The following is a 16,648-nucleotide window of genomic DNA, read 5'->3' as shown; positions in this document are numbered from 1 at the left end:
AATGTGGTGCAGTGCTCCTCGTTTCCTGTTTATTGAGTGGTCTTGGGCTGTCTGCTCTGTCTCTCAGGTTGAACCTGGAGTTGTTCTCGGCCGGGGACGTCATGGAGCCTCGTGTCAGAGTCCTTCACCTGAGGGCAAACGTTGCCTCGCTCGCTCGGCTCCTTGCCCGGACCAGCCATGGTGGCTTCCCGGTGGTCTGCAGGCCCGAATCGGGCCATGCCGAGGTGTTCCAGGGAACTATTAAGAGGTAAAAGCACCACCAAATTGACATTGCAAGGTGTTTACGGCAATTTTGCAGGTGTTTTCTTTATGCACGTTTGCATATTTCAAGATTATGTGGGGTGGGTATGAAGCTTGCTCCTACTTTCCTTGGCATGAATGGCAGGTATCCCTTACTCTAGGAAAGCTTGAAAGGGATAATTGCCCTTCAGAGCCTTACGTGTTCACTACAGTAGTTTTTAAGAGGAGTTTGATGTAGCAGCTCATAAAACGTCATGTGTTTGAAGTTGCCCTGCTCATTCTTTGCATTTTTTTCGCTTTACTGGTGTATATGCTTTCACAGGAAGTGAGTTAATGTAAATCGTATCACAGACCAGATAAGCAACAAAATCACTGGGAGTAATGCTCTGCTGTAAACAAGAGTTAGGCTAAAAGAATCCTTGCAATGCTGGGAACCCTTCAAAAAACATGTCTGATAAATAATGTATTGCTGGTACTCTTTTATACATCTACAAGAGCAAATCTCATCTTCCAGAAATGTACTTCAGGACTGTCCTTTGAGTGGTGAGTTATGAGTAGAACAGAAAATGACTTAATTCTCATCTTGGATGTCCTAGAGGAAAGAAGATGCAAATGCAACTGCCCAGGACTTGACACAACAACGTCCCATTACGCTCCCAATCACCATAGGACAAACATGTCATCAGTTAGTTTTGTATTGTAATATCACCGTCTTTCATAATCTGCATAACATCCTTTGTCCTGAATGACCACAGTATTCTTGCATCTTTCCTTGTAGAGATTTTTTTTTTGATCCAATTCTTGTTTATCCTGTTAGATAGAGCCCAAATGGCATCCAATTGAGAGAAAGAAAACAAGGGTAAAAATATTTTCTTCTTTTAATTTGGATAATAAGAAAGTCATCAGTGGAAATTGGTTAGAGTTGTCTCCCTGCCTGCTTTATAAAAACGTTTTAAGGATGAAGCACTAGCAGCTGGATCCCACCAACCTACCTCATAGCTCTGCTCAGCTGCAGCTCTGGAGGATGAAGAAACAAAAGGAGCGAATGTTTAAAAAACTGTTAACTTGCTTCACTGACAGACAAAACACTTACTTGTAGGAACCTTTTAGGAAGGGAAATAACTGCTTGGAAGGGGTGAATTCTGCAATAGGAGTTGTTTGGGTTGCAGTGATCTGGAGGAGGAACAGCATCAGTAAGTGCACTGTCATACATGTATACTTGTTCTCTCCTGGTGTTGCTATTGTAAATGTTATTAATAAGAGATGTGATAAGGCACTAAAACCTAAATATCTGGGTGACAATCTGCAGCATGCACTGATAGGAAGATGGTATATACCATAAACCAGTGTGCTTTTTAGTTCTCAGCTGTCTGTGGCAATAAAACTAGAAAACACGCTAACAAATGTTCCAGCCAAATTTCCTTTTAAATTCGATTTATAGTCTCATCAGTTCCTTGTTAATTCACCAAATATGAGGCCGTGAGAGTTCCAGGCTGTTGTGGAGTGTGTTGATTTTATGTGAGTGCTGCAGTGCTTTGTAATGCAGAGCAGCGCGGTGTGGAACTGAGCAAAGCGATGGGAGGGAATCCCGGCCATTAGCACATCCCAAAGAGAAGCAGCTTTTCACAAAACAAGGCATTGCCTGGTAAACCAGGTAGGTCGTGGTTTGCTTAAGCTTCAGAGCTTTTTCCTGAACACATTCTGTCAGAATATTGTCCATAAACAAACACCAGCAGAGCCTTAGATAGCATGATTAAAAAAGCCTATTCTCTGTCACTTCTAGCATAATCGAGCGAGTCAATGTTTGAGTAAAAACAAAGTAAAGCTTTTAATAGCTGACAAAGAAATGACTTTTTTTTTTGGCCGGGTAAGTACTTATTGCTTAATGTAGTGAAGAGCATAAGGAGAGGTTTCCTGGGAGCACGTAGGGCGTTGTGGTGTGCTGATGAGACACGGAGTGACTTTGCTGTTCCCCTCGGCCTCTCAGCAGCACCATGAAGCGAATGCTCTGTAACTGTCCTCTGCAACAAACCTTCAAAAATGTGATGTGTCATGGAATTATCCTCTTCAGAACCATAAGCAGTTAGGGTTTTCCGTCTTGCTCATAAAATTACAGCTCTAGCAGCACGTAACTGTTAAGATCAAGACAAGAAATGTGATTCTCATACTGTGTGAGACCTAGCACAATCCCGTGTGGAGGTGACGTTGGAAACAGTGCAGGAAAATGTCCATTTGCTTTTCCATCGTAGGCATTAACAGTGCCACTGCCCCATACTTAAAAGTGAAGGAAATGTAACTCAGCTGACATGTTTTATAAAGGTTGGATGAGGAAGAAGCAAGAATATTTGTACCAGTGTTTTTCTTGGGAACTGGTTAGAGCATTATTATTGATTCCCAGATGGGTTTCTTCTAGCACAAAATATTTCTATTAAGTTAAAAATGATGGGGCGAAGAGCTAGGAAGGAAAAGAGATGAGCTATCTGCTGAGCTCACAAGACCCATACATGAAGGCAGCAGCAGCTGATAACTTTTTAATACTGCTTCTCACTTGTGTTTTTGTGCTGTTTCTTCTCATGAAATAAGCATAACTGAAAAAGTGTTTAATTTGGACTGCAGGCAAAAGATACTCAGTACCTGCCCATACTTGGAAGCTGTAGTGATGAGAGTTGTTGTACAAGGACGAAAGGTTGTTGCTTTTTTTTAAATATCTACAAATGATACTGAAAAGGTCCATGTCAGTTGTTACAAAAGCATGGAGTGTGGCCAAGCAATGTAGACTAGGCCTTGCATGGATCTACAAATACAGCCCTGTATTGACCTGTAGCAAACACCCAGATATTCCAATTTGTTAACCCCAAACCTTTCCAGCCCTGCTTAGCAAGGCCAGATTTTTCTCCTGCTCCTTGTGATCTGGGCAGTTGCCCACTGGGGATTAGGTTGAGATCATCAAACATGTTTTTACATGGGTGACCTTAGTCTGAAGCAGTTATTGTCCCCATTTGAGTAAGCAGTAGAGCCTGAAAACAAAAACAATTACTAAAGAAAAGTCCTTGGCTTAAATCTTTTTAAAGAGGAAGCAAGCTGTAGTGGAGAAGCAAGTTTCCAAAACAAAGATTTCCTCAGAGTTATCCTTCTGACACGTTGCCATCGACAGTGCTTGGTGCATGCCTGGGAAAGCCTCAGTCTGAGGGACACGCGACGGGCGCACTCGGTGCATGGAATCGGTCCGGACGCTCGAGCTGCCGTGCGCCATGCGGAGGTGGCCTCCTCCTCCCACAGAACCTGTGGCTCCAGGTTCTCCTCCAGAGGGAAAAGAGAGAATTATGATTCTGCCTGATTTCTGTGAGACCACTGATGAAAAAGGGAGTTGCTTTTTTTCCACTTCCACACATGTCACAAGGTTCTGCTGTAGGGCTGGTGTGGGGCAGTGAGGTGGCTCTGGGACGTGATCAAGAGATTAGAGGCATCATCACTTGCATTTTTCTGCTCCATCTCCTTTTGCCAGAGGTCACTTTGTAGTGTAAACCAGAGTAAACCAAGGATGAAGGATTTGTTGAGGAAAGCTGTAGGTAACTACTTTCTCCTCTGTGGCCATGGAAATGGCTGGAATATATAATGGAAGGTGATAATAGCTCATGGTCATTAGTGACACCTTTGCTGCCACCCTGTACATCCTGCTGTTTGTGGTCAGTGTCCTCCAGCCGCGCTGTGACACTTGTGCACTCTGATTTCTTCTACCAAGAGGGATGATTACCTGCTCTCTACTCAGATATGTTCTTCTGAGATACTGTTTATTCCATAATACATGTAGGTCCTCTCCATGTTTGCAACGCTAAGGAATGACACGTACCTCCTGGACACTACTCGGATGTTGGCGGCTTCCCTTGCCTTTATTGCATTTTTGCCATGAGAAACGATCCCTGTTCCATGAGCAGGAACAAGGTTTCAGCACCGCAGTTAAATACGGCCAGTATTGACTGATGAGAAGCAGGTGGATGTCGGTGCCTTACGAGGCCGGGATTTGTCACTTGCTCTTCCTCTGACAAGATGCAGTGCAGAGAGGCAGAACCTGGAGCACTGCCCAGTTATCCGAATATCCGCTTTGAACTTAGCTGGGATACAGTTGCCCTGGAGAGGCTACTGGGTTGATGAATACCCCCGAATAACCTGTTTGGGAGTTTTAGCATAACAAACGAACCATTTGCTTCGTGCCTGAGTGTCTCAGATCTGTGTCACGGACACCTAGAAGGCGCAAGGTTGCAATGCCCCATGCACTCGTACCAACACAGCTGTTAGCTATTAGGCTGCATTTTGTTTGTCTATCTTTTAGCTGAAGGAAAATTTTTTGGTTGATTTACTTTGATTGGGAGAAAGTAATTATGAGGAAACCACACTGTCTTTGACTGTAAGCTGACTTTACAGAATCTGTATTGGGTAAAACTTGGTTTTCTGCTACTTCTGCACAGGATGTGACATTTTTGGCATGATGCTTGCATTTTTGTGTGTATTTTTTCACCTAGGAAACCCCATCTCTTCCCACCCATCAAGTATACTGAAACTTCAGCACTTGTGGTAGATGGAAATTATTTTTTTGATCCAAAAATAAGGCACAGTAAAAAATACTGTAGGTAGAGATTTCCGAAAACCTTTCCCATCTTCTTTTTATGTTCCATGTGTTGTTTTATTTCAAGTTTTGATATGCTACATGGGAGTGTATTGAATATATAATTGTCTTACCCAAGCGAGGTTTGTTTAAGTGTTCAAAGCACCTAATCCCCATTTTCAAAATGAAGTTGAAAATCTAAAACCTTCTGAATATGGAACTTAGTGTTCTAAATCAGGAAAAAAAAACATATTCACAACCAGCATGTTCTTCATGTAGTTGAAAGATGCAGATGAAGTTTTGAGTTTCCAGAAGTGAGCAGCTATGGTCTGTGACTAAAAGCAGGATTTCCCATCCAAAGAGATTTCATAGGCTCTAATATTCTAGGAAGCAGATTTCGTTTGAAAATCCACCTGGAACTGAAAAGCTTGATTTCTTTGGAAGCCCTTGTTGTAGAAGGGAGTTAGAGCGGATGGTGTCTCCTGTGGGTGGCCCTGTGCCATGTCCTGGCTGCCCGAGCCGACTGTGTGAGTCCTGGGGTCCCACCGGGGCTGGGAGCCCCACGTTCCTCCCGTTCGGAATCTTGGAGCAGATATTGGACACCCGCTTGGCCAACGCCGACATCCCCGCTCGAACCCGTTCCCTCATGTCTAACGAAGCTCAACTGCCGGAGACCCGCACCTGAGAGGAGGGATGTTGCCACGGATTAGCTCCCCTTCCAGCGTCCAAGGAACTACCAGCGGAGGGAGCCAAACTACATTGATATCTGCAGCGTTGACTCTGCTGCTGTTCTTGCTGCGCCGCGCTCAGAGCTTCCTTCGTGCTAGGAAGGCAGGTACAGAACGCTGTGTACTCATAAACCTTGTGTTTGATAGCCTTATTTTAATGTCCCCGCTTGTAAACTGGTCCGAGGAGGGAGATACTCTGCTTTCCACAATCAAAAGGCATGGTGGAACAGCTGTTCCCAGTAACAATAATGACACTATTGCTGAGACAAACATTTTCATGATGATGCATGGGAACACTAAATCCAAACCACATTGTTTAGCTAATGCATGCTTTCACTCCACTAAAGGGGAATGTCACATAACTGAAAGTAAATTGAAGAGATCAGAGTTTAGAAAATATGACAAAGTTGAAAACTTAAAGCTGTATTGCGGAGTAACATCCTTTAAGAGAGAAATCATTGATCCAGTGTAGTGTGCGTGTGTATTTTATGGCAGTTTGTTACGTATGACTTGCCTCTGGTCAGTGCAGTGAACAGAAACTGCTGTGAGGCAGGAATGTTTTCTGCCCAGCTTTTCAGTAAAACAGTATTGCATATTGATAGGTGCTGTGGGGACAGGAATATAGCATTGAAAAATATTATGGATATGTCAGACTGTAGGTATGGTTTCTAGTACTTTTGCTTTAAATCTGCCCCTTCAGTTGGGACTAATGAAACACTACCCTCAAGGCATGTGCATGCCCAGAGCCCCCACACACTGGTTTAATAGGGCACTACCTTTATTTTTCTTAGCAAGAGGAGAAGTGCTCGCCATCAATGGGAATTTAAGGATGAAAAGAGACCCAGAACACGTAGTACATGAACTAATTACTGAGCTTAAAGAGATCTACCTTAATATGAAGGCAGTCTTGCTGCTTGGCACTCTTGAGACAACTGATACAGAGTTGAAAACTACCTGTAGAGCCTTCCCTTCTGGCTCTGTTACAGAGAGGTTGCTAAGTTTAGATCACAGGAATGCAAAATTACTCAATCAAACACAGAAGTCTGCAAAGTTCATGCAATGCATGGAGATAAAAATTAGGTTTTATTTCTTACCAGGAGATGATGCACAGTGTTTTCCCTTCCTCCTCCCTGTGGCCTTGCTGTAAGTTCTGACAAATGGTGATGCTTCCAGGTCTAATCAAGGCTAGATACACCATTGGCAGAGGTTTGAAGGCTGAACGCAAATTCAGCCAGCAAAGAAGGAAAAAAAAGAAAAAGAAAAAGGCGGGGGAAGCATATTAGGGACTTGAAAACTATTTTGGATGCACAGACTGGGGAGACGACTACAGTATCAAAGTATTTTGCTGATGACTTGATTTTCAGGTGAGAAGTTTGAGACTGGAAGCACACTTGTTACAGTCTGGGCTTCTGCTTTGGAAAAGGCAATCCAGTTGTTTTTAATGATACACTGTAAAATTAGTCATCTTGCCTTTTAAAATACAGGGAGTCCAGTGCTTTCAACAAATGCCCCTGACGTTCTGATCCTCCCATGTATTGTCAGGGTCCTGGGGCACTGCAGCTCATGAACAGCACAGATGGAGGAAGGTTTATAGAGTGGTTTTATTTTCTATCCTACATGCGATACTTCTCTTCCAAAGAACAACATTATTTGATACTTTTAAAATTAGCAAGCCTGTTTCTCTGCACAAATACTTGTGCAGGTGTTGCAGGACGCTGTGACGGAGCCCTTTGGAGGACGACGGAGCGCTGCAGAGGCTCTGTGCTAACTCAGAAAGGCAAATTAAAACCGTATGCGGCCTCGCTGCAGCATGTGGGTGGCTTTCAGGCAAGTGCAGACTGTTGTTAAATGTCGAAATCAAATATAGGCATGGGGAAAACTGGTGTGTGAATGGAAAGACTGATCACATACTCGTCCTGTCGTTTAAATGTGTGGTAGGTTCCTCTGAAAATGAAAATCTGTCTGGCAACAAGCCATCTCGTAGGGAAATATGAATCTGATCCTGATCCTAAGTCTTCCTTTTCTAGAATCCAACATTTTGGTAGGTCTGAAAGAAAGTTGCTGTTTACCCTTTAATTACAGCAGCCTTTGCATTTTTATGCTGGGGCTGTGGGCTTATCTGTGTGCTTATTCACCCTGATGATGGTGCCCATAAAAACAGACAGCTGGCTACTTAAATAATGAATATAAACCTCAAAATGCATTCATCTCTAAGGCAGAAGAAACCCCTGTTTTGTAGACTTGAAAACTGAGGCACGAAGATTAAACATTTATTTGATGTCCTGTGAAAGGCTGTGGCGTAGACAGGACTTGATCTTAGTCCTGGTGAACCTCAGTCCGGTGCTTCATACTGACCCTTTTGTCATCCCACCGCTGAAATGCCAAACACTGCAGCAACGTTCCCTCTTGTTTGAAGAACCAAATGCTGAGGTAAACCAGCACGACCTACACTGCCTAGCCTGAAACAACCCTGTAGCCCCGAGATTTTGCTGTGAAAGACAAAGGTTTAATGGGCTTTAAACCATTCCCAGTATGCGATAATTCAGTCTTTACCCAATACCTTGCTCATCAGATGCAGAATCTGCTTTTTACCATTTCCAGAATGCACAATGCTGCTTGAAAGCTGAGAAAAATGCATTTAGTATACTAGCAACTGTCTTACCAATAGCACACAAATAGCACCTCTTCTCAAACGGAGTTTACATCTTACAGTTGATGGAATTTTTTCTTCTTGTTTGGCCCTTCTGCAAGCACTGGTTTCACTGCTGTGAAAGTCGAAGCTGCACTAAGTGTTACTTGGAGCAGGTTTTCAAAGCCTTGTTGATGCTGTAAGACAATTTACAATAGATAGTGACGAGGATGAGGAGGGACCATGAAGCGGTTTGGAGGGCCATGTTCTGTCACTTTGGTGGGAGATTTATTGTTACTTGTTCTTGCTCCTTTGTTTTCTCGAACACACCAAAATCAGTTGAAATACACTAATTTATGTCACTGGGCTTTTAATCCCAGTGCTTAAAATAAGCTCTGAGAGACAGGTAATTTTTTAGTACATGAACTGCTTCGTTCTGGTCAGAATTCATTAACTGGTGGTCCCCACTGAGCTGGATATATGCCAAAACATCAAGCATAACCAGCTGAGGAATGCAAGTAATGGACAGAGAAAACTAAAAACTACCTTGGATAGAGAAAACTAAAAAGGATGCTTCAGGTCCTCTCATCTACCTCCTCCCTAACCATGTTCCTGTTTCATGCCTTCAGTTTGGGAGAGCCAGGCTCTCTCTGAATGCTTTTGCTGGTGACACCACCCTTTAATCTCCCCTCTGCTCATTTGCAGCTACTTTGGAGCTGCTATTCTTTTTATGTCACTCCCACCAATATTTAGAAATTGCAGTTTCCTCAGATAATAGGCCATCTTGACAAGAAAAGAGTGACACAATCAGCTGTCAGATACTTTTCATTCCTGCCTTCCATGCCAAATCTGACATGTAGATTTTGGGATACTAATGTGTTATCTTAATGAGGTGTATCTTCAGGATGCATGCTCTGTAGCAGATAGAGCCTAGGAAACTACTGCAGTGGCTTGCCAAGGTAGCTTTGAAATTAGATTCTCTACTTAAGGGTTTTCTTCCTTCTTAAATAAATAAAGAGTAAGTGAACAATTGCAGAGTCCAAGCCTGAATCCTAACACTTCCTGCTAAACCCTGCAAAATAGTGCAAGAAACATGTTTGGTCTGCTCTCCAGGGCTTGATGATGTGATGGAGAGGATGTTATATGTAACATCAAAGGGTGCTGGTGTTATACCTCTGAAGCATGACTTCTGGAAATCCAAGTGCAATAATATATGTTCATTTTTCTCCTGAATATGGAAGATTTCAACAGGCTTGGATTCTTATCAGAACATTTCCAACGATTTCCTTCATTGGGTTTGTGTGCACCTTTTTTAGACTGGCCAAATCTCTCTCACACTTCCCCAGTCCCTGTTAAGTGACTCTCTGCTGGGTTTCAGAGCGCAGTGCTGAGCAAATGCCAAGTTGCCAAAACCAGCCAACCAGCCACTGGTGATGAGAAAATGTTTCTGCTCTTTAAGCTCACGGTGAATATCACCGTTTCATTTACTTTTGTTCCAGCCCATGATGCTGAAGTGGAAGATGATAATGTTGGGATCATGGACAGGCCTGAACAGTGTGTAGGATCTAAGCATCCAGGGAATGGGAGGAGCAGGATTGTAAATGTTGCCCTTGAAGTCTGTATCTTCATGTTAGGATTAAAGCCCTGGAAGCCCAGACATCGCCCTTGAAATTGCCTTCTTTAGACCTGGGTGTGATCATCTAGGAGCAGAACCGGGATTTGTATATTTACCTTTTTTTTTTTTATTGAACTCAGACCAATTATAGAGCAGTTTGTGAAAGCAGTTTGTGGCATGTGAAGCTGTAGAAAGGCCTGCAGAACAAAATGTGCAGCAAGCTAAGCTATAGGGCACGACTAGATTAACTTCTCCATGTCCTCCGCTGTAGTGAATGTATTCCAAGTATATTATATTTTCCACCCTCTACTCATACAAATGGAGCCTGAGGGGGACAGATCTTGTTTGTTGTAGCATGACTATCCCGTTCTTTTAGGCTGTTCTCAGGATTGTCCTCAGCCCCTCTCCGTTAGTTGTCTCCACGACGTGCTCGGATGCTGGCACGCACGGCAGGACGTAGGACAGGCCGGTGCCTTTCCCACATGGGACATGTGAGCCCTTGGGAAGGGTTTGCTCCGGGCATTTTTCAGCAGTGCTGACTGGAGATCGCTGCAGCGCTTATTGCTGAGGCCTGCTGCATTCTTGTACCCTCCTCTGTAGCGTGGGAGGGATTTTATACCATAAAATCCATAAAACGGAGATGAAGAAAGTTTTAATGGTCATGAACGGTATTGAATTCCTTGTTTGTCCTGGGAGTGGGTTGTATTTTAAGGATGAGAGCAAGTGACTGATTGTCCTCGCCATTGATTTTCTTCCACATATAATTTTCAAACTTGTGTCTTCACCTAGTAAAAGACTGTAACTATATCCAAGCCACAGGCATACTTAATTACAAACCTCATGGAGATCATGAAAGACAAAGACCATGTCTGCATTATGCATATGCACCTTGCTGTAGGTGTGCTGAGGAATAGTTCTGGCCAGCTCTAGTTTGACCCTGTAGACTGAATAGCCACAAGAGGCTGGAGTGCATCTGGAGCACATCTTTCTGTTTTCTTTCATTTGAAAGAAATGCAGTTTATACGGTCTGAGACTGCTCTTCAATGCTAACCAAATCACTGTAGTGAATGTGCTTCAAAAGTGTGTTCCTAATCTGAACTTAAATGCAAGGTAAATACCTTGTTTTTGAGTTGGAGAAAAGGTAGAGCTATATAAGTGACCGTAAAGGTACGAGACTGCAGACATGTAATATGTTGGAAATTGTTACATCTTGGTGTGTGCGATCTCGATGAAATTTCATAGTAACATTACTGTCATGTTTTGTGCTCTTGAAGGTTTTGATTCAGCTTCATCAAATCCAGGACATAAAAATAGAGAATACTCTAATAAAGGGAAGACTGTTTGGAAAGAAAATAATAGAACTGCAAATAGTCTGTTGGTGAGGGCAGCCACTGGGAATGTGGGAGACCTGGTTCTACAGATTCCTGTTATTCAGTGTGGAACCCCTCTGGCTGGAGAAATCAAGGCATACTTGCCAAACATAGCCACTAATGTGCTTGTTAGGAAGGAGAGGGTGGAGAAAGGGCTTGAACCTAGCTCTTCCATATCCTGTCCGTAGGGAGGGCACTAACCACCAGCTACTTGAGTTGGCAGACAGATCTTCCATACGTAAACCCTCTGCTGTTGAGTGCTAATCCCACCTTGAACCAGACTAATCTCTCCTAGGAGACCTTATCTTAAAACCAGTAAATTCCTAAAACAAATTTTCATTTAAAGGAGTCAATATTTTCTGATATAGAAGTATTTATTTGAAAATTTCCCAGCTCATTCTTTATGTTCTAATCATAAGATTCTCTCATTCTCACTCACCTTCTGATGTCCTGATTAGAAGGGTACATCTAGTCACCGACTCTCCGAGACGTCCCTCAAACATGTCCCTTGGCAGAACACTCATGTCTTTGTGCCACTCTAGTAGCTCCTGGCTATAACCACAGCACATGACATTACTTATGTTAGCACCGTACGCTGCAAAACAAACAGCTTTGTGGTGATGTGCAAGGTGTTTGCTAGCTAAGCATCAGCTAAAAGGCTGGAAGTGGACAGTATGGATGCAGTGGGGAGGAAGTTACCTGTATGAAGATGGTTGTACCTGCTTGCTGTCAATGTGGTCGTGTTGAGTGCAGACTAGACAGTGCAGGAGCTGCTCCTGCCGAACGGGTCCATGCCAATCAAGAGCATGTAGGGTACGTGGGGTCCTATGGATCTATGTGGCCAAGCCAAAATCAGAAAACACCTGTGCTGTTGGTGAAGAAAGGCAAAGTGTGTTGTCAGACCACTGATTATTCATCATACATCATCATACATCATGAGTCCTTCAATATTAATCATAGAGCTGATGGAAGGAGTACTGTGTGCTTATTTTTAAAAATTTCCCCTTATAACAAATACATTTTTCTTCCCTTCCCCCTTTCTTTCTCTCCTTTTTTCTCCTTTAGGTTAGAGTTATGTATGCTGCTGGAGAATGAGCAGATCTTTGAATCAGAGACTAACCATGAGGTTTTTACCTCTTCACACCCTCTCTCCTACCATAAGGTAATTTCTTTTCTTTCAGTTCTTTCCTTGTTTTATCAGTTTGTACACTTCGAGATTTAGATTCATGGACTTCTCCACGAATGAAGAGATGATGTAATATGTGGGGCTGAGATAAAAAAGTGGTCAGGTACAATGTGAATTAAAGGAGGGCCAGAGACCTGCCAGGAACAGCTGTCACAAAGTACAGTGGCACTCGGAGTCTGCGACTTGCACAAGACTGGTGGCAAAGAATTTCTTTGCTTAAATAAGCTGTTACAAGAAGGATTATAATATTTAATTCTGTATGGGATAACACCTCTGTGAATTATGAATATTTGTAAAAGCTTTCAACTTGAAAAGCATGTAGCGTTCTTGTCTTTGATAGATGAATAAAGGATTTTTAGGAATAGTAAACATGAAGTGTGGTAAAAGAAAATCATGTGTTAATTCTTCAAATGGAATTTTGAACAATTTATTTAGGCACAACTGGAAAGCCATCATAGGTTACTGAGTCCTGGTTTGCACAAGGAAATTTTGATGGCATAACTATATTAAGAAGGAGCAGGACATAATTAGGAATGGGAAGAGGTGCCAGAATACAAATACATCTTCTTGTGGAAGGCTCAGTGCATGGTTGATGCCAATTTTGTTGCAGTTTTTCTGCACTGTTCCATCATACAATTATCACTTAGTAGTAACAGTGTGGAAAATCTCACCCTAAGTAAATATAGCTTATATTGTTGCAATGGGTATTTAAGATAAAGTTGTACCAAAGAAAAAAAAAAAGTCAATGAAGAGTGTTACATTATAAAGAGGTAGGTTAAGCCTTTCTGGTAAAAGAACGTGTATAGTTTGGAAAAGCTCTGCTTGTGTAGCTCTCCTGGAAGACTCTTCCTTGGAGTCAAAGTCTAAAGTTTTTGGACGTCGGGTTGTAATGTGCAGCACAGAAGGAAGGAGCAATGGATTCTTGCCTGTTGCAGATAGCAGTGGAGAAGCTGCCCAACCCGTCGCGTCTGACCGTTCTGCTGAGTCGCTACACCACAGATCCCCGGTATCAGCAGCTCTTCATCAATCTGGTGAGACTGAAGCCAACTCTAAAAACAAACATTTCCTCCATGAACAATGTGTTTGTTATATTTTCTCATTTGTTTATGATGGCTGTGTCAGCCGCACTGATTTACATAAACACTGCCAATCCTGGGACGTTACATTCTCAACAAAAGTAGCTGAGTACAAACAGCATTCCCAAGTTTTAATTCATATCGTATAAACATAACAGATGTTGATAAAATGAGCCAAAAAGAAAATACAACAAAGGAGACCATTTCAAGGGGGCTTTTGATTAAAATACATTCCAGATTGACAAAATGATACAATGTTAACGGAATAGATCATTTAAATGTCATTATTTGGCTCTTATAGTCCTATAAAGCAAATATAAAGAAATGCTTTTGAGTTTTCAGTCTCCATTATGGTGCAAGGCCTATACATCAACTTACAAATAAAGCTATATTTCTTCCTCCTTCCCTTCCCCTGCTCCCCACGCCCCTGCTATGACATTGCCACATTTATTTCCTAAATACTGTACTAAAATACCGAGTCTAAAAGCAATAATGTGTTTGGGATACTGAACAAGGCCTAATATAAATATGTTATAAACAAAACACATGTAGGTTCTGCCTCAGTGAATTTTTAGTCTACAGCATTGAACCTGGGCTTGTGGGCACACTGAGAAAAGAGAGTCTAATTTAGAGGGGTTTTGTTTAAGAAAATATAAAATCAGCTCCCGTTCACTACTTATTTTATAATGAAAATGGAGCCGAGTTTGAGATCCATCTAATGTGGATTCCTACTTTTGAATTCCTACAGGAATTTACCAACACATGATGCTCCTAATACCCATTATCTAGCATATCTTTATCATCTCCTTTTAATATATGGGGAACCTGAGGTGGAGAAAGGTTTACCAAAAGAGGGGGTCATACACAGGAGCATAACCCAGCTCTTAAATGACCATATCTAGTTATGAAGTGCTCAAGCTGCTGGGGGGAAAGGTTGGGGGTAACCTATTCCTTAACTGTGTGTGCTGCTGATGCTGACGTTTTTGGTAGCTGGTGCAGTCCCCAAAGCACCAAGTTTAGTATTCCTTCCAACGTCCAACATACTGTTGTTATCGCTCTGAAAACTCTGTTGTTAAAACTGTTTTGCTGATATCCATGTAAATATATACTGTTAAGCACTTGGTCTTGATGATTTCCTGTGATAGTGAGTTCCATACCAAATGAATATGTGGTGTAGAGATAGAATACCTTTATATATATATATATTTAACCTCTTTGTGTCTTTGAATGTCTCCTTAGTCCTGCTATGAAAGGGGGAGAACAGATGTGTCCCTCTATCCTGTCCATTTATTTATATTATTTTATCATGTCTTTGTTTCATTATTTTCCTTTGCCCGGGAAGGCATACCCATGGGGAACACAATATACCTTCGCAGGCAGACCCTAGCCAGGGTATCAGGAAGACACTGTACAATTAAAAAGTGGAATCTTAGTGAACACCTATGTGAGCTCTGAAGAGCAGCCTGGGGAATGATGAAGCGAGCCTTAGCTCTGCTCATATCAAGAACCAGTTCTAGCGCTCATTACGGTCAGCAAACAGCATTTGGCACTTGCAGACCCTCCTCTTTCCAGAGCTATGGGATTGTTTCCCTTGTCCCCTTCCTCGCAGTCCGTGTCTCTATGTGAGCCGACTTTTATGAGCATTTGCTGCAGAATCTTACAGGATGTCATAAATGGCTGTGTAATGAGATAGCAGCTATAAAATATCTGAAGACTTAATAAATATTGGGGTCATTGACTATTTCCAAATAAGAACTCAGACCATATCAATGGAGCTCAGCTTTGCTTTTCTAGCCTGTGAGATTTGGATGCATTCCAGCCATAATAGTTTATTTAGAGTGAACCTGATGGTTTAGCAAAAAAAGAAAGTGTTTTTATACTATGGTATTTCCTGATGTTTTGGGTATAATTGGGGATGGGGACAGGGGGAGAAGAAGGGATGTTCTTGCTGGCTGCAGCCTCCTGCCCCGCTCTCCCCAGGCTCCCCGTGGTGTCCCCATCCCCGTGGCAGAGCGCGCTCACGTTGCTGTCCCCTCGCTTCCCTCCTAGGAGCCGTACGTGAACAGATCGGCCGTGTCGGTGCAAGCGCGCTTCTCGCTGCGACGCACCTACGTCCTCTTCCGCGCGCTGGGCCTCCGCCACCTCGCTGTGGTGGACGCGCACAACCGCGTGGTGGGGATCATCACCAGGAAGGACCTGACGCCCCCGCGGCTGGAGGAGAGGCTCGCGCTGCGGCTGGCACCACACAGCGCGCACGGGGGTGAGCAGCCCACGCGTTAGGGAGGACATCTATGTTCCCGTTGGATGTGTTCCTTGGCTTCGCTGCTTCCTTCTGAGCCCTTCTTCTCCTTAATAATCAAAGCTTTCCCCCTCCTCTGAAGAGGAGATGCTTAAAAGCTGTTGTGTGTAGACATGTGGGATTGCAGCCCAGAGCTGTGTCTCCTCATCTGTTTGGTGATTGCAAAACCCATTGATTTAAATGCTTGTGAGAAAAATTGGGAATTTATGTGTTTATCCGTCATGGAAGACGCACATAAAATCAGATGTGAAGGATGAACGTCAAGAATGTTTTTGTCACACTGTGACCATACCTCACAATGGAAGAAACTCAGGAACCTCTGCAACAACGTTATGCTGGCAGAACTTTTAGTGAGGATTAAATTAACCTTTGAGTACATAACTGGCTGTCGAAGAGGAAAACGTTGCCATATCAGCATTTTTATGCTGAAATATGTTTGTTTAACTAGGAGGAAATACAACCTTGAGAGAGGGGTAGGCAACTGGAAGGAATGGGATTGGGCTTTCCAGTTGGCCTATGTGTATTAGAAACTGAAAGAGAAAATTGTCTGTAAGCAAGAGAGATGGAGTGTGGGGCTTCTGCCAAACAAGCATCATACTTCACAGTAATAGCAACTTGACAGGTCTTTCTGCTGCTTTCGTTTCTTTTAATGTTTGTGGCTCCCAGAATAAGGCGCTCTCAGCCTATCTGATATATTATTATTTTTAGTGAAGTTCATGTGCAGTAAGGTAAAGGGCAAAAGAAATACCAGGGGAAGCAGCATGGCAGATTTGGGAGTAGTTTTTATATATATAGCAGCACACTTAGAAACCAGTCAGAAAGTAAATAATTCTTCATGACTTTGGAGACATAGACCGTTTAAAACCTTGGAACTACTCTGAGAGTTGGTTGTTAATAAATGA

General features: G+C 42.7%; 1 protein-coding gene across 1 annotated transcript in view; it reads left to right on the top strand.

The window, feature by feature from the left end:
* The window catches only part of LOC148591977 (chloride channel protein C-like), a 68,810-nt gene extending 53,083 nt beyond the window's left edge, over nucleotides 1-15,727 (top strand). The window contains exons 13-16 of the mRNA XM_088536362.1: nucleotides 68-247; nucleotides 12,251-12,347; nucleotides 13,307-13,402; nucleotides 15,497-15,727. Coding sequence (XP_088392488.1) covers nucleotides 68-247; nucleotides 12,251-12,347; nucleotides 13,307-13,402; nucleotides 15,497-15,727 — 604 coding nt within the window. The remainder of the gene's footprint in view (nucleotides 1-67; nucleotides 248-12,250; nucleotides 12,348-13,306; nucleotides 13,403-15,496) is intronic.
* Nucleotides 15,728-16,648: the final 921 nt, after the last annotated feature.

This window comes from Tinamus guttatus, unplaced genomic scaffold, assembly GCF_059628265.1.
Source record: "Tinamus guttatus ecotype Peru unplaced genomic scaffold, ASM5962826v1 Tinamus_guttatus_pri_ptg000659l, whole genome shotgun sequence".
In the NCBI taxonomy this organism is placed as follows: Eukaryota; Metazoa; Chordata; class Aves; order Tinamiformes; family Tinamidae; genus Tinamus; species Tinamus guttatus.
Note: the sequence above shows the minus strand (reverse complement) of the source record. Positions and strands in the feature narration are given on the sequence as shown.